Source organism: Micrasema longulum, unplaced genomic scaffold (assembly GCF_059751315.1).
Source record: "Micrasema longulum isolate JH-2025_06_02 unplaced genomic scaffold, ASM5975131v1 h1tg001827l, whole genome shotgun sequence".
Lineage (NCBI taxonomy): Eukaryota > Metazoa > Arthropoda > Insecta > Trichoptera > Brachycentridae > Micrasema > Micrasema longulum.
This window is the reverse complement of record NW_028279001.1, coordinates 41,203-63,257: the sequence shown is the minus strand read 5'-3', so window position 1 is coordinate 63,257 and position 22,055 is coordinate 41,203. Positions and strand designations below refer to the sequence as shown.

The 22,055-nt window shown below is 37.4% G+C and overlaps 2 protein-coding genes across 3 annotated transcripts in view; both read left to right on the top strand.

Moving 5' to 3' along the window:
- Gp210 (nucleoporin 210) overlaps positions 1–16,272 on the top strand; it is a 58,897-nt gene extending 42,625 nt beyond the window's left edge. Inside the window, exons 28-31 of the mRNA XM_088238078.1 lie at positions 298–662; positions 10,692–10,830; positions 12,666–12,719; positions 13,070–16,272. Of these exons, the coding sequence (XP_088094204.1) occupies positions 298–662; positions 10,692–10,830; positions 12,666–12,719; positions 13,070–13,218 (707 nt within the window). The 3' untranslated portion in view covers positions 13,219–16,272. The remainder of the gene's footprint in view (positions 1–297; positions 663–10,691; positions 10,831–12,665; positions 12,720–13,069) is intronic.
- Positions 16,273–16,752: 480 nt separating this feature from the next.
- Positions 16,753–19,703, top strand: LOC148273838 (uncharacterized). Of its 2 annotated transcripts, XM_088238079.1 has the most exons (4): positions 16,985–17,267; positions 17,657–17,848; positions 18,878–19,033; positions 19,309–19,703. In XM_088238079.1, exons 1-4 carry the CDS (start codon positions 17,265–17,267, stop codon positions 19,624–19,626), a joined length of 669 nt encoding a protein of 222 aa, XP_088094205.1. In that variant the 5' UTR covers positions 16,985–17,264; the 3' UTR covers positions 19,627–19,703. The 2 variants fall into 2 exon arrangements, with proteins under 2 accessions (XP_088094206.1, XP_088094205.1); XM_088238080.1 differs by lacking the exon at positions 17,657–17,848 and having other exon boundaries at positions 16,753–17,267.
- The last annotated feature ends 2,352 nt before the right edge of the window (positions 19,704–22,055 follow it).

Here is a 22,055-nt window from a genome sequence, read left to right as displayed (position 1 = left end):
GTAATCTGAATTTTTTTACGGGCATCACATAATGCAGACTGTAAACATAAATTAGAAATTAATGAATAGAAAGCAGATAGCTGCTAAACTGCCGATATGTAACAGAAAAAAAAATCCATAATATCCGCAGAAGCCGCCGTATTCAGCACTCGAATTGTCCTATTAATGGGTGAATTCTGACTTGCATTTGTGCGGCTTCCGGGTGTGTAAAACAGTGTGTGAGATCTATTATTGATGTTATTTCGGTGAATCGGTTGAAATGATCGTTACAATGTGGATAATACGCAATATTCGCAGGCACGTGGGTGTGTCGCGTGAGCTGGTCGGGGGTGGCGGGCTTCAACAGCAGCGTCGCGCTGCTCGCGCACGCCGGCGCGCTGAGCGCCGGGCCGCTGCCGCTGCGCCTGCTGCGGGGCGCGCGCGCCGAGCCGCCAGCGCTGCGCCTGGCCCCCCCGCCCGCGCTGGCCGCCGAGCTGCGCGTGCGCGCGCCCGCGCCCGTGCTGCGGCAGCTGCTCGTGACCCCGTCCAGCGCCGCGCTCACCGTGGAGGGCCCCGCTCAGGACGGGAACGACACCTACCTGTACATCGTGCGTGCCGCCGCGCAGGGGACCATCACCGGGCACATCCGAATCCTGTCGGAACTCACCGACCAGGATATCCAGGTCAGTCGGGAACAAATATTATTATCGATTCAGCCACTTAGGGGTGAACGGTCGCCGATTGCATTGTTAATATTGCCGCTCTGAACTCCGATACAAAATGATTACAAGCGCTCGCCTCATGCTGACCTATTGAGGAGTTTGCTCCATTGTGGGTCAGCTGAGTGTTGCGTACGCTTCGTGGTGCTCGTTTGGAATGCTAAATAATTTTAATGTTCCGTCCCTCGTGAGATAAGGTCTGTAATTTGTTTCCTTAATATGAAGAATATTTTTTAATTTTTTTTATTAGAAATTTATTAACGCTTACAGATTATTAAATTCATTTTACAAAAATAATATATCTTTTTTTTTTCATACTCTGTTGTCGATAATAATATTTTTACTTTTGTTTAGTTTTGTCTAGAAGTTTATTGTGTAATTTCAGTCCTATTAGTCTCGATTGTCCTTGTCTCGTTTTGGAATATAAAACCAGTCCACATTCATCAACAGATCTTTGAGATGATAAGTGATTCTATGGCGAGGAGATGAGTGAGACAGTTCAACGAAGGTCGTAGTAATGTGTACGACGACTAAGTGAGCATCCCCTTTTATGAAGAAGGAGTACAAGAGCACGTGCCGCACTGTGACGAGTGCCTACAAAATAGTTTTTTGCGATATATATTTTTTCTGAATATTGTCGCCTAAATTAGAATTCGGCCGCATGGTGATTATATTAGGTCAGCGCGTTTTCCTACCATGCAAGAGGCCTCGGGTTTGATTCCCGACATGGTTGATATGAAATATTTATTTTAAAGGCTGTTTTCACACTAGAATATTTCATAGTCCCTGGACGTAAGACTCATCTTACCTTCATGTAATAAAAATGATCAAGATACGCTGCGTTGGTGTACCAATGCAGTGCCCTATGCACCATTAGGTGTGGAAAGGGAATGATGATGATGACATTAGAATTCAACGTAAGTCATTTTTGTCTGTTGTCGAGATTATGATTGAATATTTTTCGCCTAACAAAATAGCATCTATCCATGCCATTGCACGAAGAAATTGTTTACAGAAAAGAGATAAAATACATTTTTCAAAGAACTCGTATCGATAAGACACATATTCTTCGGAATATAGCGTAAGTCGCGTAGATGGTCAGTAGTACAGTAATTGACATTTTGCACCCCCAGTTTTAGACTATGACAAGTCAAAAAACTAAGATATTGAGTTAATAATGTAGAAGTATTGATAATATGGTAAACTATCTGGTCAAAAACTATCACAAGTCTAAATGAACTGTTCTCAATTTAAAACTTTGAGTACCGGCCGAATACACATTGAATTTACCATGTGCCCGGCCCATTTTTGTGAAATTTTATGCTTTGTAAAGGGTTTTTTAAAAGTGTCATAATTATGAAAATACTGGGTTAAATCAATAAAAATTTCTCATATTTATTTAAAATAGTTAAATAAGTAATTTTTGTATGATAATTTTGCCAACGTTGGCCTTTATAGAGAGCCATATTGCGCATTGCAATGTTCGCACATATACAGGGCCTCACTCGTTTTTGTGTGCTTTGTATCTTGGAGCCGTGTAAACACGTGATTATAATAACCATGCGTTGTGTCCCGGTCCCGTGCTTTCACGTGGTTTACCAGCATCGAAAAAATACTAAGAAAAGTCAATAGATGTCAATAAAATGCACTCTTTTAGGCAGCTGGTCAACCACGTGCAAACACGGCACCGGGACCCAACGCATGGTTATATAATCACAATTAGATACAAAGTGTTAATAACACAAAATATAGTCTTGAATTTTCTTAAATCATATTGTGTGATATTTCAAGACTATGATATTTAGAGTTGGTATAGTCTTGAATTAGAAAACAACATTTTTATGAATTTTAGACTATTACATTTTGAATTATAGTTTAGGAATAGACAAATGACTTGATTTTGAGTTTTGGTACTACATTAAATTTTGACACTCGCCACATTGTTTACAGAGATTTCGTTTTAAGCACTTTTATACACTTCAAGTATTTGTTTATTTTTCAAGATGAGTTCATTTAGAAGTAAATATAATGTTTAATTGGCTGGAAGACATGGCAATCATAAAACCAATGATGCTGAATTAAAACAATATGTCAGGGATCACATCAATAGCATCCCAAGGGTGGAATCCCACTTTTTGAGACCCCAAACTACTTTTTGAGAGTTCATTGATGGGTCTTAGAATTTGGCAACAATATATAGACTATACTAAGAAAAGTGTCAACAAAATAATTTATCTTTTGTTTAGTTGTTACAGTATTCTACAATATTTAATGCTGAATTCAACATTGGGCGTTTCCAACCTAAAAAAGACCAATGTGCAACGTGCAACGTGCACATCATATTCAAATTCTAATGAGACGCAAAAATCGGAACAATTAGTTTCATTAAATTATCTATTTAATGAAACAAAGAAAGAGCATAAGACGAGAAAAAAAATGACGTGGCAAATGCTGCTACCCTCGATTCAGATATAATAGTCGCATGCTTCGATTTACAGGCAGTTTTTTCATTGCCCTGTGGTGAAGTTTCAGACTTTTATCACACTCGAAAACTCGCAACGTATAATTTTACAATTTTTGACATTGTAGAGAAAAAAGAATTTTATTGTGTCTGGAACGAGGTGACTGCTAAAAGAGGATCAAATGAAATTGGTAGTTGTCTGTATCATTACCTGGAAAATTAATATCGCCACAAGAATGTTGTAGTTTTTTGGTCAGATAACAGGGCTGGCCAAAATAAAAATAAATACATAGTTGCTTTGTATTTGTACATATTAGCAACGGAAAATATTATCTCCATAACACAACAATATTTGATCACGGGTCACACCCAAAATGAAGGAGATGCAATACACTCACTCATCGAAAAAGAAATAAGAGAATGTCCAAAAGGGCGCCAGTTTTTATACCAGCTCAATGGGTACGCATTATAGCCACGGCCAAGAAAAATGGAAACCCCTATGAAGTTAAAGAAATGGCAACAAATTACATGTTTGACCTAAAACAGCTCTCTGTTGGATTTGACAATGATTGTCTATGACTAACAGTGGTGGCGGTCGTTTTTGTTTGTCTTAGATAATAATTATTGTGTTTTTTCCTTAAAAAGTCGAAATAATTCACTAATTGGGTTAAAAAAAGAGTGGTGTACATACAATTTTATCTATTATTAAGTGTTTTCAGTAGTTTGTGTTTGTTTTCGTTCTCTGTCCCGAAACCTAATAACCAGGTAACAATTATTTTTTCCATACACGTGTAGCCAAATTTTTTTTTGGTTTTTACAACTTGTTATAAATGAACGATAAAGAGAAACCTCCGGATCCACCGGATGGATCTCAATTAGATTCGTCGTGCGGTACAATGGACACTGTTCCAGATCCCGCCGAATTTGTTACAATAAGGCCTAAATCAAAAAAACTCAAACTTATAAATTCGGAGAGGAAATCGAGTTCTGAGTCAGACCGCCCCCTCCCACACAAAACACCTAGCCCCCGACCCTCAGCTTCTACAAACCCAGGTACTCCAGAGGTCACAAACACTTTATCGCCTATTACCACACCTACCAAAGTCCAATCCCGCATGTACAATGGAATGGATCGTGCTCCATTTATCGTACATGTAACAAAAGTACAAGTAGACGGCGTCACCCAAACCAACTTGTACGATATTGACTTCGGTCGATTTCTTCATAGAAACAATATTCGGACTGCCTGGAACGGAATCAAGTCCGTCGGCCGTAACCGTATTTCTGTGGAGTTTAAGACGGCAAACGAAGCCAATACGTTCGTAAAATCAGAAATAGCTAAAAAAGATAATTATAACGTTTTCATTCCGACTTTCCTAGTAACTAAACAAGGTGTTACCAAAGGCATCCCTTCGCACTGGTCTGAACAGGACATTGTGGAGAATGCCGAGGTACCTCATGGATTCGGAAAAGTAATCAAGGCTCGACGACTGAATTACAGATCGAGTAATGGTGACGTAGTCGAATGGAAACCCTCCCACACGGTGGTTTTGACCTTCGACTCAAAATCTCTACCTTCCCACATTTCCATCTTCAATGTGTCCCTCTCCGTAGAACTCTACGTATTTCCGACAATTCAGTGTTTTAAATGCTGTAAGTACGGACATACAAAGACTGTCTGTAGATCCCTTGTGCGCTGTTACAAGTGTGGCTCCTCACACAATGGGGAATCCTGCACGGTGGCGGCAGAAGATATAAAATGCCTCAATTGTTCTGGTAACCACTCTGCCACCAGCAAGCTGTGCCCTGAGCTTAAAAGGCAACAAAACATAAAACACACGATGGCTGACAGAAACATTTCATATATTGAAGCTTCTAAAATGTTCGGAAAAGCGACGATTTCCTATGCAGAAATCGTCTCTAAAACGACAAAACCGAATGTCAATGTTGTTATGCCCGCGCCCTCCGCGCCAATATCCTACAAAAAATCAGTAGAGAGGAAGTCGAGGTCAAAAAAACTACCTTCCAAACCTAATGTTCCTCATCATGACCCTTCACTTCTGTATTTCCCGAATGGACAACTTCCATCTGGTTCTAATGGGAATGCTTTTCCTAGCACAGTCCCAACATCGAACAATACAATTATATCTACCATATTGAGTATTCTAGTATCGATCCTTCAAAACAATCCACAAATACCGTCCAACGTCGCCCATCAACTTCTAAATATAACCTCCCTACTTAACCACCACCATGGCTCCTCAGATGAGGATTCTGCAGTGGAACAGCCATAGCATTTTTAATAAAAAAGAAGATCTCTTGCATACATTGCAAGAAGAATCTATTTCAATTGCGGCCATTTCGGAGACGTGGATGGTCCCGGGATCTACTATTAGATTCCGGGGATTCCACTGTCTGCGAGATGATCGTGAGGATGGGAAGGGTGGCTCTGCCCTCCTCATCAAAAACTCCCTTCCCTTTATCCCTATTAATGTCAAGACTGATGGCTGTCCTTTCCAAGTGACAGCTGCAAAGGTTAATGACTTGACCATCCTTTCCATGTATATCTCCCCAACCAACAAACCCTCAAAATCGATACTTTTATCTTTGTTCCAAAAATTGACCCCTCCGTTCCTTATCCTTGGTGACTTTAATGCTCACCATGCCCTGTGGGGTGCTCCGACATGCGACAGGTTGGGAAGAGATATTGTTGATCTCTTGGATGATCTGAATATGTGTGTCCTTAATGATGGCTCCGCGACGCGCCTTCAGCTTCCAAATCAGCGACCCAGTGCAGTGGATCTCACCATCTCCAGCGCTGCAATGGCACCATCTGTGCAATGGTCAATTAAGGATGACACTATTGGTAGTGATCATTACCCTATAGTAGTCAGCCTCATATCCAGCCATAGATATTGCCAAAGTGGCCTATCCCCTGGGGGAAGACGAAGACCGAGATACATTACAGAAAGAGTTAAATGGAGATACTTCTCTGACGACATTGAACTTAAAGTGAACGAGCTGCCCACCCCGACGAAAGAGAATGTAGTGAAGTGCTATGAAGCATTGTCATCATGCATCGTCGAAGCAGCAGACAAACATGTCCCTGTAAAGGAGAAAGGCAATAGAAGTAAACCCCCCCTGCCCCATGGTGGGATAGCGAATGTGCGGAGGCAGTTTTGAAAAGGAAAAAGCAAGCTAAAGTTTACTCCTTAAACATGAGCCTAGAAAACCTGTTGAGTTTTAAACAGGTTGAAGCTAAAACAAAACGCCTCTTAAGAGACAAGAAACGACAAGGATGGAAAAACTTCTGTTGCTCTTTATCACGAGACGTGCCTATATCTACTGTTTGGAGCATGATACGTCGATTTAGAGGTTCTTTCACTCCACCAGTGAGACGTCCTGAGACCCTAGGGTGGGTTGAGGAGTTCGCCAACAAATTAGCCCCGCAGACCGCAAATAACTGGAATGAGTCTCCCTATTGGTACCAGTTTACAAATAGAAGCTGGTTAGATCATAGCTTCAGTTTAGATGAACTGAAGACTATTCTGACCCGGCTCACAGACTCAGCTCCAGGGATGGACGGTATACTGTATAGTTTTATCCAACATAACAGTGATCCTACCCTCTCCTACATCCTATCATTGATCAACATGATCTTTGAATCAGGAAACATCCCCCCTTCATGGAAAACCCAATCCATTATCCCTATCCTTAAACCCAACAAAGACCCAAACTTTGGGTCTTCCTACCGCCCCATAGCCCTCTCCTCCACACTGTTGAAAGTGGCGGAACATATGGTGAGACAACGCTTGGACTGGTTTGTGGAGAGCTCGAAAACTCTCCCCGAGTCTCAATTTGGATTCAGGAAAAGAAAGAGCACTATTGAAAGCGTGTCGGTTCTGACATCTGATATCAGAGCCGCTCTTACTAAGAAAGAATTTCTTATAGGTGTCTGTCTGGACATAAGTGGTGCATATGACAATGTTATTATCCATATTCTAGAAGCTAAAATGCTACGAATTGGAATCCCGCGAAAACTCACTTCCTTTATAGCAAATTTGATTCTCTCCAGAAAGGTAGAAATCAGTGTTCGCGGTCATGCTGTGGTGGAGAGAGAGTTGAGCAAGGGACTACCTCAGGGTTCTGTCCTGAGCCCGATTCTCTTCAATATCTATACGCATGACATAAGCGGAATTGTTCCCTCAGAGACAAGTTTGCTTCAATACGTGGACGACTTCTTCATGTATACATATGGGAAGGACCCAAATAATCTAGAAAATACTCTAAATTTAGGTATGAGAAACATCAGGAATTGGTTAGTGGAACATGGCTTGGATCTATCGACTGGTAAAAGTAATGCCATAACCTTTTGTAGACAGCGAAAAATCCCAACCATAAAAATTCAACACGGAGATGAGATAGTACCTTTTACGTCCCAGATTAAGTTCCTGGGAGTAATTCTGGACACTCATCTTACATGGAACTCATACATAAATCATATAGTAAACAAGTGTCAAGCCGGATTGAATACGTTAAGAGCAGTCTCGCGAGTATGGTGGGGGAGCCACCCTTTTATACAGAGACTTTTTTATACTGCGTATATCCGGAGCCATCTAGATTATGCCTCGTTCCTTTTAGAACCTTGTTCAAAAAAGAATCTCCAAAGACTTGACCGGATCCAATCCCAAAGTCTGAGACTAGTCGTCGGAGCCATGAAGTCATCTCCAATTAACGCTTTACAAGTAGAAGCTTGTGATCCCCCACTTGGTATGAGAAGACAATACTTGGCGGATAGATTTCTTCTAAAATGCTCTATCCAAAAAAACAACCTGCTCCTCAAAAAGGTACAATTTCTCTCTGACTGCGTGACATCCTCATCTTTTTGGTTTCATAAACCACCCCCTTTACTAGTCAACAGTTTTCATTTTTACAAATCTTTCAAATCTAACATTTATCCTAAAGACCTTCTTCCCCTTTATCGTTTCCCATTTAAAACTTCTATTTATGCCCCAAGTATTGAACTCACATTCGGAGTCGAAAGCCACCTACAGCCCCGGTGTACATTCAACCGTATTCGGTCGTCAAGATGGATAGGTTGGAAAATTATCTACACTGATGGATCTCGGTCAGATTCGGCAACCCATACGGGTGCGGCTATATATTGTGAAGACAACAACTTTCAAAGATTGTACAAATTGCACAAGAATGCATCTGTATTTACCGCAGAATGTATCGCAATCCGAGAAGCTGTCAAATACGCCTTAAGCTCACAATATAGCAAGTTCCTAATCCTGTCGGATTCCTTGAGTGCCTTACAAAAAATCAAATCCCCTCCATCCTTTTATCCCGAGGATGAGCTCTGCGTGGAAACTCGATTTCTTCTTTCTATATCAGAGGCATCCAATAAGAGTATTGTTATGTCCTGGATCCCTAGCCATTGTGGTATTCCCGGTAACGAAAAAGTGGACGCGTTAGCAAAGGAGGCGGTCCACTCCGGGGATCCTGCCTATAGTAATTTACTACCACTAGGTGATCTCCTTGTTATGACGAAGGAGAAGCAACTTCGCGCATGGCAAGAATATTGGGTAGCCTCTTCCCAAGCCAAGGGTAAACATCTTTTCCAACTGAAACCAAATGTTACAGAAAAGCCTTGGTTTTCCAAAGTGATTCTGAACAAGTTTGAGACATCCTCCATATGCAGAATGCGCATTGGGCACTGCTGCAATGGTTCTCACCTGTTCAGAATCCATGTCCGGGACTCTGCCATTTGCGAATGTCAGCTAGATGAGGAAGATTTAAACCATATTTTTTTTGGATGCCCCATAAATGATTGTTATCCTGATTTCCTATCCGACCTCTCTGATATCAATATCCCATTCCCTATTCATATTCTAACTCTCCTGTCCCCACCCAATAAACGTGTATTTAAAATCCTATGTAAATATCTAGTTGTAAATGGTGTAAAGCTGTAAATATGTTTTATTATTATATGTATACATTATATTAAATACTAACATACTAACTTTTACATATTATATTACTAACACATGTGTATATATGTAAAAAAAAAAACAAAACTACTCGACACTGGCCAGAACACCCAAGTTGAGATGTGAAAAGGCCATGAAAAAACGAAGAAGAAGAAAGCTCTCTGTTGCACTAAGAAAAAAATATGTTACTACAACCGATGGAAACAAAGTGAAATGGCAAGCAATCAAAATTATGCACTTCAAAAAAGAATCTAAACATAGTTTTTTTATCAAATATTTTTGATGATCTTTCCTACAAAACCGGTTAATTTAAATTCTATAAATTTTCAGAATGCTAACATTGTGTTACCAGGAATAACTGAACAAAAAAGAAAGATCTTTTAAGCCTATGCAAGAAAAAAATTATTCCTAATAGTAATAATTTAAAAGTCGTTAATACCGCTCGAAGAGAAAATACATCGACTTGTGAAGAAAACGATGATTGAAATTATTCCAATTGATGAGACTTTGAAAGTCCTTATTATTTTTTTCTGTTACGATAAACTATAAAAAAATATTGAGATGGTTTCTATGTTGTTTTCTTTGTTTTTATTGGTTATTTTGGCCAAAAATAAAAAAATTATATTGTTCAAAATTAATGTTAGTTTATTATTTTGCACCATATCTTGAAAAAAAAATATCTCATTTCCTACTTTTATAAGTGCAATAATAATGTACACGATAAGTTAACTCAAAACCTTGATTCAAATATTTCATTGGTTTGGTTTTAGAGTATGATATCTCAAAAACACGACTTTAAGCACAATTTCCTTATAATATTTTAATTTTTAAAACATTGCATTTTAAAATACAGATCCTGACAAACATATTATAAAAAACCACGGTTAACCAAAAACATTTTTTGTTTTCTTTCGGAGAAATGAAACTTCAAATTCAATTATCTCAGAATGCTATTTTTTGACTTGTCATAGTCTAAAACTGGGGGTGCGATTTGTTTGGATAAAACACTTAAAAACATGTCGTCGATGGTAGCCGGTTTCTTTTACAATAATGTTTTACTGAAATACATTCGTAATAGAGACTAGGAACGGTGAGTTTTGAATTTTGCTATTTTTATTCTAAATAATAATAGTTTTTCTGATTCTTTAGCGGTATTTTTGATTCATCGAAATCGCAAGTAATATATTAACAGAACGCTTCTACACATTCCCTGCCAAAAAATTTAATCGGTAACTAGAGGTATTGCACGCTGACGATGTGACCATAAAAACCAAATAATTGGTAAAAATAAAAACACTTTAGTTTCATACAAAATCGCGGATTTATAAAGTTTTTTTGTCTCCTGTACAGTTGTCATTTAGTGACTTACGTTATATTAGAATCGATGCGACGATATGAAGTTGATTTTTAACCCGTCAAATGGAACTCGCCTTCTGGGTATTATATGGAAAGGCCTTCGGATGTGTCCGTAATGACGTACGCGTGTTCTTCTAAACTATCGGCATTTATGTTTAAAAATCTAAACCGCTCCCCGCGCAGGTGGAGGTCACGGGAGGCGCGCAGGAGGGCGCGTGCGCTAGGGGCGGCGCCTCCCCCCTCCTGACCCTGCTGCAGGACCAGCTGCCCGCGCTGCTGGCGCTCGTGGCCTGCGCCGCCGCGCTCGCTGGCACCGTTCTAGGTGAGTACTTACTTTCGTACGTTCGATGAATGAATTGATGAAAATAATACCGACTGTTCGCTTAGACTGTTTAATAATATATATGACGCGGGGATTATCTCCCGAGATTGATTAAAATCGGTATTTATTACGTTACCCAAAAAAATCACCTGAAAAATGTAATGTCTTAGGAGCCATATTTTGAAATAGTTTCTTAATTTATTTCATAAATAAAAGACGAGTGATACTTTAATCCGCAAATTTGGAATATCCAGTGACCGGTTTCATCACTTTCGCGACATCTTCGAGACTGGTATCTTTATTAATTAAGGAGTTCAATGTATTTATACAAAATATAGAGATATTCCAAATTTGTGGATTAAAGTATCACCCTTCTTTTATTTACATAATAAATTACAATGAACTTCCATCAAGAATTTTCACTTACAAACTTAAATGTTCTAGTTTCTTAATATAATACATTACAGAATTTGACTGAGGTGCGAGCGAGATGGCACTCGGATGGCTTTAGTGCCCCCGAAGCACTCGTAACAATAAATATATTTTTGCAAAAGTTTTATTTATTATGGTTAAAAAGTAATCAAATATAAGATACATATCAAGTTTATAATTCTAACATACATATTACGATGCACGCATAGGCGCATTCTGCATGTCGTGTACGTTAGTATAAATAAATGGAATTTTAAATATCTGTAAACGGATTAATTTTAGGTTCATGGATTATTGTTGTAACGTCAGTAGCGCCTATTTTCCACGTATAACTAAACGAGTACGTTGAACCGATATAGAAGTGTGATCCTTTGTAAATAATGTTTCAGGGGTCTCGAACTAATTGTATTTATTCTCTCTTTTAAAAAATATAAAATAATAAATATTTATCTAAAGAAGGGTGTACATATAAAACGAGGTGTTATGATTAAAAAACGAATATCTACGCTCGTTTTATTGATTAGGAAAAAGCATTTGACCGAGTAAAACACGCAGATTTAATTAACACGCTGCTAAGGTGCGATATAGAGGAGAAGGAACTCGTCTAAATAAGTACTGATGGCTTTCATTTGTTTTTTTATATATTTTTTCATCGTCTCAGCACACTTCGAAGACCAGAGGAACTACGGGGCTAAAAGAGTGTGCATATTATCCTCGGCTCTTCCCAACCGACTTTTTACTAGAGATGCTAGGCTATCAGTCATTATGGAGGAGGAGGGACGTTCATTTGGATGTTCACCTTTTCCAGGTGATCGGTGGTCGCATACATAACTCAGAAATCCTGATGGATGTAGGTCTGTTCGTACCCGATTACTATCTTTGACAAAGACAGCATCGATTGCTTTACCTACCTCGGATGCGGAACCAACCTGCCAATGGTTATGCCGGTTGGTAGAGCAATCTCGCTACTTAATCGCATCACCTCAGATGCGGACATATTTCACGACGCTGGGCCTTCCCTTAGGAAAGCACTTTCTAACTTTTAATTTTTCTTTTTACATTTTGTTATATTATTTTAATAACAACTATCTACTGTAATTTGTGATTTATTATTGTATTTAGAATGAATCTGTTTTTTTTTTTCTGTAATGTTCTAAATATCTGAATAAAATAAATGAAATCTAATAGTGATACAAAAATTCCTAATTAATGAATGTGTCGTGCCAACATTGAAACTGATGTTTACTGCAAACAAAAAATTGAGATATGAAACATATCTTGTAGACAAAACAAAGTGTTTACAAATCTTGCATTGTTGTTAGTATTGCCGCTCTGAACTTCTTTGCGCTATGTGCGGTGTGGTGTGGCGAGTGATAGTGACTAACACTGTCTTGTGATTACAGTATACGGCAGCTATATCCAGCCGCTCCTGAAGCCCGGTCCGATTCCTGTACAAGGTGAGTCATTCTCTCCGCGTATGTGTATGTTATTATGTTACAAACATCAAAAGGGTCTTTTCGCAAATCAAGCGTAACATTGAAAATACATTTGACATTTAGAGAAAATTTGTCCAAACTATCAATGTACAAAACGGGCGCACAATTCGAGCGTAGTATGCTGTGAGTAATGTCGAGTAAGACGAAACGCGTCGCATTATACACTGTTGTATATTTATAAAAAATTATAGTAGAATTTAATCCGATAAATGTATTTTATTTCGGATACCTTACCAAAAATATAAACGAATTATCTAGGTGTCCGTCTCGTAACCTCATCTCGGTGTAGTAACGGAGTGTTGTGTTTGCAGCCCCGTCCCCGGGCACGCCGCTGCAGGTTCTGGGCACGCCGCCGCGCGGCAGCCCGTACGCGGCGGTGCGCCCCTCCCCCGGCTCGGTGTACGGCGACCCCTCCTTCCTGTCTTCTCCCGAGCGGCGCCGCAACCCCCGCTTCCTGTGACGGCGCCGCGACACGCAGACGCGTCTGTATTGATCTCGCAAACATATGGTGGAATACGGTGGTTTAGGAAATTGTCGGATGGACACTTTTGCATTTATTTATAGACACCTCCCTTTATATTTACATATTTGATCCCGATCCGTGTGGGGGTTAACAGCAAAAACGTCACTGCCCATAATCGCTGCTTTTGGGAAAACCAGTAGCCAAAAGACTATTTCTTTTAAGTTCAATGTGCACACAAATGAATAGTCTTTTCTTTACTGGTTTTTAAAATTAATTTAACTGAATAATATGACACTACTGCCAATCACAATGTACACGAATTATATTATTAGTTATTAGGTAATTATAAAAACATGCTAAAAAAAAGGACAATACATTATTAAAGTCCAACATAGAGTCCATAAAACAATAGTTAACAAAGATGAATAATTCACTAATACATATTATGATATATAGTTGGAGAAGAAGAGTCTAAAGCTGGTAATCCCAGCATGAAAAAGATCCACCTCTCTCGGTAGGCTGTTCAACATAGCGATCATTCTCTCCGCAGGCATCAACAACGGTAAATTTGTCCCGCATTCTGGAAAAACAAATGGTCTGTGATGCCTAGCTCATAAATAGTTGCTCGGTACTCATAATTTTATGCGCTCCAAAATGTTGGGATTGTAAATTACCTTTTTCGGGTCTTCTCAAAGGACAGTGGCGTTTCTGTTTCTAACCTCCTCACATAATATGAGGTATATTTTTTAACATTGTTATTAAGTTTGTTTTCAAAGATGGCATTCTCCACTTTTTTCATTTTGAATAATACGCAATAAATGTTTTTTTTTTAGTACTTTTCCCAGACTGCAAGGGTAATTTATTATTTTAGTTAATAATTAATGCCAGAAGCTGCTCTCTGTGTATATTTTATTGCGATTAATCAGTAAATTATTGACTTATTTGTTTTGTAACTTAGTTTTCCGTTGTTGTTGCGGAACTAAATACACTGCAGTCATACACTGAGTCAAAAATGTTTGAGATAATTCCCTATCATTTATGGTCTGAAACCTTTGCAGTTGTCAATAGATAGTATTTTTGTTTCCTCTATCCATCGCCATATCTAACTCATTTCAGACTAATTCTGGAGATAGCGGTTTTTGTTTCAACACCAGTTTTTAAAAAAAAAAATTTTACTTTGATTCTTTTCCGAGATCTGTTTTTTTCATTTAGAGAAAGGCTTTAGTTGCGAGAATCGCATTTCTTAACTGACGCTGTTAATTCAATACAGAGTATGTAAATGTTATCTGAGGAATTTGTAGCGAAAGTAACACAGCGATAAACTAGAAGCGAGTTTAAATTGGGCAGAGTTTCTGTAAGTCGGATAAAGCGGACACACCACAAGTCAAGGAACATTCAGTCTCTACCGAATACCCCGATATTGCAACTGCCTGTTAATTTCCCGACTTGTCATATCATTTTCCAATAAGATATATTTGTGATGTGATGCTTTTGTTCCTTGTCTCGATATGCTTAAATGTGAAATTCGACTGAATAGAATGACTCTAATAAATGTTAGTCATATTGTATAAATATTAACTGAAAAATGTCCCGTAAACTAAATAAATATAGTGCCAAATATAAAAATGTACATGATTACAATGGATGGCTCACCTTTTCTAGTCAGCGTTGAACATAATTGTATTTCATTAGAACTGCCCCGCTCCGAGGGAGAGAACGGGAAGCCGATGAACATTGCCTCTTTAAAGTCTCACCGCGGACCGTCCTACGCGGAGTGATATTATCACCGGAAGGGCGGGCAGCCATCAGCTGATACGCCCCGTCTTATTTATCTTTAAGTAAATTAGCAATTTCGAAAATGGCAGCCTCACGCACGGAAGGTTCCGGGTTCGATTCCCGGTGAGAATATAATAATTAAAATGTGATTTTTCTCGAGCCTAGGTGTTCTGCACTGTAGTCGGGCCTGGCCTCCCGGCCTGTTGTGGCCAAATTCAAATCATTCGAGAGGCAATTCCATATTAGTTGTAAAAGTCCTACTTTACGGCTCATCTTTAATAAATTGTATAATATAAATAATGCAGTTTGTTGATCTTTATCTTTAATGATTATTATGTACTTATTGTTTCTTCCGTAACATAAATGAAGTGCGAGTTCTCCGTATTTGCGGGTGGTGTAGAAAATTGTGTTACCAAATTCCGCTCTTGTCGTTATAAATTTATGGGCTATCTATTGACGGGCAATCATTACTGTCCTGTTTAACCGACTCATCGGTTCAGAGGTAAAACTCACTAAGTTTTATTCACACTCATTTTGCTCGATACAGGAAATGTGAAAATTTCCAATTTAATTAAAACGTCCTTCGGTGAGTGAGGGTTACCCCTTGAACCGATGTACAATTCAAATCTATTTTTCTTCACGGAATAATTCCATACATGGTATTGTAATATATTTTCCAGTAATTGTTAGCTATTCTTCAGTGCATCTATCTAGTCCACTGTGACGGGACCCATTGCTAAGTTTGTATTAATATCAATATTAATACAAGTGTTTTCAAAATTTTTAAAATAAAAATTGTTCAAATTTCTTCCACTATTTGAATTTCATTGTATTATATAAATTTTTAAAGTAATCTCTAGGTTATACACTGATTAAGTGAATTGATTTTGTAAACGTTTCCTAAAATGTAAATTTGTTTAAGTTCCAAAAAAACGCATGTCCAATTGTCCGAGTATCTTAATTGCTTTAATTAATAGTTGTCAGGGTCAGTAATATTTGTATCGTGATTTGATTATTAAGATCAAATTGCAAAAATGGATTTTGTCATTTTGCCATTTTGCCATTTATTATTTTCCCAAATGTTGATTTTATGTTTTTGTAGTTTGCGAGTATTCAGTCAATTTATTTTATTATTACGAGAGTATTTTGTGTTTGAAAATTTGTTTTTTATTTTATTTTTTTACATGCAGAACAAGTTAGGTAGAGTTGTCTTAATGAAAGTGTTGTGATTTTCTTATTTTGTGTTCAATAAAATAATAATGTATTTTTCATAAATTATTGTGTTATTATTTCATCACCAACAAATTGAAATTGACTTGCCATAAAAAAATGATAAATATATACATATTATATATATTCTCATTTTACATTAACTAAAAAAACTGAATTCTTTTTTTATTTTTATCTTTTTTTTACATTATGTATTGAAAAATAAATTGTACATTTAGAAATATATTTTTTTAAAAGATAAAACGATCAAATAAAAAAAAACACTTTCTTTTAAAATTATCTATGTTTAAAGCATTAACTGTGTGGTCAAACATTTTTATTAATGTTCGTAAATATTAATATTTAACCACTCACCAACTTTTTATCTCTTCTGTTTTATTATTTTATTTTGATGTATATTAAAGAAATCAAAAATAAAATATCTACTTGCAAAATAGAGATATTGGCCATCATTTGTTTTCATTTTTATGCGTCCATTGGATCAATTATTCATTTGACAATTGCAGTCTGTATTACTTTACGGGTGATTGACCCATTATGCAAATGCAGACTGTAAATATAAGGTAAAATAACATTGTGAATGACAAGTTAATGAATATAAAGCAGATACCCGCTAAACTGCTGACATTTACAAAAAAATGGGTTCATTTTAAATGGGAAGACCGTGTCATTATTTGCAGATGGATAATATGAATGTTGAAAATAGTTTTGTCATTAATTTTCTCATCAACCTTGGAATTGAATAATTTAGATAAAAAAATATTAAATTAGACAATGACTGGTCGTAAATCCTATAAATGCCTAGGCCTTCATATTGCCCTCTCTAAGTTTTCTATTTCTGTAGAAGTTTCCATAAAATTAAAAAAAAAAAACAGTATTTATATCGTTGGGTAGGAATTGAAGTAGGAACTTTGAAAAAAATTATTAAATGTTGAATTTTTTTATTTTTTTATTTGAATGTCAGATGTAGAATCAATTGCAGCTGTTTTCCATCCTCAAAGATGTGAATACAAATCAGTAACAATTTACATAATAAAATGGTAAGACTCATCAGTTTATATATTAGAATGTGGTGTTGAGTAACGTGCATAAGAAATAAACCAGAATAGAAAATAAACTCAATTCAATAAATGACGGAATAAATTTATTTCTATATTTAAGTTCGGTAGCTGTTCTTCACCAAGTATTGTACTATAAAAATACTTTTTATTGTCGTTATTCTTAATAATATCAACTTTTTAATTAATTAGGTAAGGCCCGTAGCGCTGCCCTCTAAAATTGAAAAAAAAGAGATAGCAAATACTCATACTCATGCAATCATTCATGTAAGAAAGAGACATACACATTTCAATAGTTCAAATTTATTTCCGTGTTTTTCATTACCATATATACGACGAATTTTCAAAATTTCTGTTTACGCTTTTTTAAGTCCAATAATTTGGAGTTTGGTTCGGGGAGCGCGGCAGGGTGTAAGAAACGTGCGCAGGTGTGCGAGTGTCCCACGCGGAGCGCACGTGCCTACGCGGGTGCGGAGGGAGCCGCGGAGTGTGAGCTGCTGCTGGAGGACCTCAAGGTTAAGGTGCTTCATGAGAACCAGGAGTACCTCACGCAGCATCCCGAGGTTAGTCTAGCGAATTGAGCTCCATGTCGTAAGGTGCTGTATTAATTGTTGTTTTTTGCGAGCGTTTTTCAATTTAAAAACCAGATGAAATAATGAGAATGTGTGTTTTGAATTAAATTAGTAAACTATTATTTTTTTTTCTGATTTTTAAAATCAGACTGAATCGAAGGGCATATATGACAAGATGCGTGTCTAGGAAGCTAGGAATGTGTGCCAGGATAGAGGTGTGTGGCGGCCCATCCTCCCTGCGTGGAAATGGTGTGATTATATTAGTAGTATTTTTTTTATTTTTAAATTGTACTATTGTAATTAGAGTTGAATTTCACCATAGAATACTAATATTTAGCGACTGATAAAATTACTTACAATATTTTTTTTTCAAAACAACCGATGGAATAACTAATGAAATTACTAACATTTTCCGCAACAAAGGAAGTAGATTTTTATTTCATTTCTAAAGGAGCGTTCACACGAGGACAGGAAAATATTGTCCCGTTCCAGCATCGGACCTATTGTCCTATTATATCGAGCGTCCCTGTCGCCCCTACTCATTTTTTTGCTGAAAATGTCGCATAGATGGCATCCTGGAACCAAATTACAAAGTTACTTTAAATGTATATGTACATAGCGAGCTTGACTGCTTATATTGATTGCCCAAATTATAGGCACCAAAAGTGCAGAGAAAACTCGACAAAGGCGATTGTATCTGCTATGGGAATGCCGAGTTTCACTCTTTTTAAAAAAAAATATTTCATTCTCCATCAATTTTAATACATAAAAGAAATAATGTTTTTCGCAAACTCGCTCATAACGCGCGTCGTCATGTATTCATTTTTGAACTACGGTCAAATCGGCCCATCGTCCTATCCTGCGCGGTCAGGGTTGTTCGCATAGCTGGGAAACGACAATATTGCCCTGTCTAATGCCTTATCTGTCCTCGTGCGAACCCGACTTAGTACAAACCAGCGAGAAAAACAATAAGGTTAATACAAATATTTTACGCTGAGTGTTAAGTTAAGGATATTGCAGGTAACAACTCTAGTGGAAGTGTTCCTGGAGAAGTTGCTGAAGGAAAAGCCCCGTACTCGCTTCCTCGGGAGGGCCGTGGAATTCTTCACTCGGCCGGAGGAGGAGCTGCGGGAGGACGCACAGCGCTCCGCCCCGCGCCCCCGGGCCCCCGACGCTGTAAGTTAATACGGCTTTTCTCTCTTTTCATCCGCTCCTATGTGGAGCATGCGGACATCACCCGATCCTGCGTCCCTTAGTTCTGCCTGAAGATCGTCATCGACGGTCCGACCCGCGTTATGACCCTTCATCGGCTGGTTTGAGTGGCCGCTTAACGCCCTGTGTCCTCTCTCCACTGTTAATCCCTCTCCGTCGCAATAAATCTAAATTTTCGTATATCTGTAAGGAGTGGTTGGACACGCTCTAAATTTTGTTGATTTAATTTATAATTTTAGCTCCCGATTGCTGGCAACTTTTCCAATCCGTTCTCTTCTATCCGCGATTCTTCTTCCGCAATATCTGAACATTCGCCGGAACAAATTGTTATCTCCAAACACGCTTTAGAATGTGGCTGCAAACGACACGAGTCTGAATGCGGGTCCGATCTTAGATCCGAGTGCGGGTCCGGGAACATCACCGGACTGAGATACGGCTGCGCGTGCCGACACGCGCGCTCCATCACGTCTGAACGTGGCTCCGAACAAGACTCTACAGAGTCTCCAGCAAAATTGAATTCTCCGGATGCTGTGCCACAAGATAGTAATGATTTGTGACAATATTGTACATTAGTTTTTTTATACAATTTACGTGCAATACCTGGTAAATAAAAATGTTCTTTAATGAAAATAAAATCACCTCAATTATGAACCTGTTTATTTATTTAGCATTAAATGAGGGTATTCATTACCACATTACCACATTACCACATTACCAACAGAGATGGAGAACATGTTAGATAAAGAAATACGAAAGGCTAGAAATTTATAGGGCTTACGGTGACCTGTCATTGGCTGGTTTCAGTGGCCACTTTACACTTTCACTGTCGGTAGGTCAAAGTAATTACTAATTAAACATTTATGTTACCTTAGCTCTGTCGGTGTGGCAGTACAACTGCCTTTTTTCAGAACTTGATAAAACCCATTGTATGAATCAGAATTTTTTATTTGTTTTTTATAATGTAGGCACATACCGCGAAACCGCCCAATTTTGCCCTGGATGGATATTTTACCCAAAAAGTCTAATCTATGATCAACCTTTAAAAAAATATATTTCCATTTGATTTCGGTAAATTTGGTACATTAAGGACGAAAGTAGATTTACGTCACTAATTTCCCTCAGAAGCTTTAGTCACTAACTTTACTCAGTGGTATATCAGAACGTGCTGAATATGCTGTCAGTAGCTTAAATCAAGAATTATGAAGATTGGCAAATTAAAAAGCATAAGTTGAGCCGAGCCTCTGGGTTGTCAATTTTGCCCAAACGAAAAAATGTGTTAGGGTTGTCACTTTCTTATTTTAATAATCAGTTTAAATTAAATTACCTACCCAACGATATAAATACTGTTTTTTTTTTAAATTTTATGGAAACTTTTACAGAAATAGAAAACTTAGAGAGGGCAATATGAAGGCCTAGGCATTTATAGGATTTACGACCAGTCATTGTCTAATTTAATATTTTTTTATCTAAATTATTCAATTCCAAGGTTGATGAGAAAATTAATGACAAAACTATTTTCAACATTCATATTATCCATCTGCAAATAATGACACGGTCTTCCCATTTAAAATGAACCCATTTTTTTGTAAATGTCAGCAGTTTAGCGGGTATCTGCTTTATATTCATTAAAACTATTATGAAAGTTTTGCACACATTAGGTATTTTAGATTTTCAAAAATATTATCATTATTGTGGATAATTTAATTGAATTCTTCTTTGCCTTTCTTAATTAATTTGATAATTTGTTTTTCAATTCCTTATATTGCTTTTTAATAGTTTCTGAAGCATTTCTCATTTTTTGCATAAGATATACAATTTGTTTCTATATTAGATCATTTTCATTATATCTGGAGTTAACCAGCCTCCTTTATTATCCACCCTCAAACGAAATTTTTCCACTTTCATATGGACTTAGATTCCGAAATAATTTATATGAATTTTTAAAATTGATGTCGTCTAGTTTTAACCTTCTTAGTTGTTCGTTTACTATATTCCCGAAACCGTTATTATTTCTCACAGCATAGGTATATGTATTTGCCATTTCGAAAATGTGTGTACCTACCTGATATTAGAAATTGTCGTTTAGGTAATTAATACTACGATTATTGGTATGTGTACTTAAATAAAACATTTCTTTAAATAAACAAGATTTATTATTTTTTCTTAAGTTATCAACCAGATGTTGACAACCCTAAGACCTATAAATTGCTCGTATGAAAACAAATAGAGTTCGGCAGGTAAATTTGCCCAATCGTTTTTAGACGAATATTTTATTAGTTAGCTATTGAAAATATGCTAAAACGTCAATTTTGCCCTTGAATTAATAATTCAATAAAGTAGTTCTTAGACAAGAACGCCGTATGAGCTACAGTTCAACAAATAATGGTTGCGGGCAAACATGGAGGAACATGCAGGTAATTTTGCCCGCCATCAAAATTTTAAATTGCTTGAAATCCTATTTAAATATGACTGAATTTACAATTGCAACCCAATTCAATGATTACCAAGGTCATTCTTCGCAATTAAAAAGCAAAGCACAACATACATTTTTTTGGAGAAAATCAACATAATTGTACAAAAGCGGGCAAAATTGGACGGTTTCGCGGTACCTAAAGTTTTGTTTTATTTAGTTTTTGGAGATCAAATCAGATAGGTGACGTCCCCCATTCTCTATACACTAGTCAACCGATTTCTGGCGTTTGTTTTACCCTTTTGAAGAGTTAAAAAAACGCGAATAAATAAGAACAATATGCCATGTCCCGAGGTTAACCTTTAAATAGGTAAGCCGGCGCTCGTGCGCCGAGTGATCTGAAGCGGGACTGTCAGAAGTCGGAAGTCGGCAACTTAAATATTTCAACTACGGTAAAACTCCCGAGTATCCGTATTACGTTATTCGGATATGCAGATATCCGGATAGTTGGATTAACTATTAAATTAATGCAATGTTTAGAAAGAAAACGCAAGATATTCTAAGATCACTTTTTTA

Excerpts from the sequence above, each read along its gene's own strand:
- LOC148273838 (XM_088238079.1), top strand. Across the intron at positions 17,849-18,877 it reads ACCTCACGCAGCATCCCGAG|GTAACAACTCTAGTGGAAGT; the intron begins GTTAGTCTAGCG and ends AGGATATTGCAG. Across the intron at positions 19,034-19,308 it reads GCCCCCGGGCCCCCGACGCT|CTCCCGATTGCTGGCAACTT; the intron begins GTAAGTTAATAC and ends TTATAATTTTAG.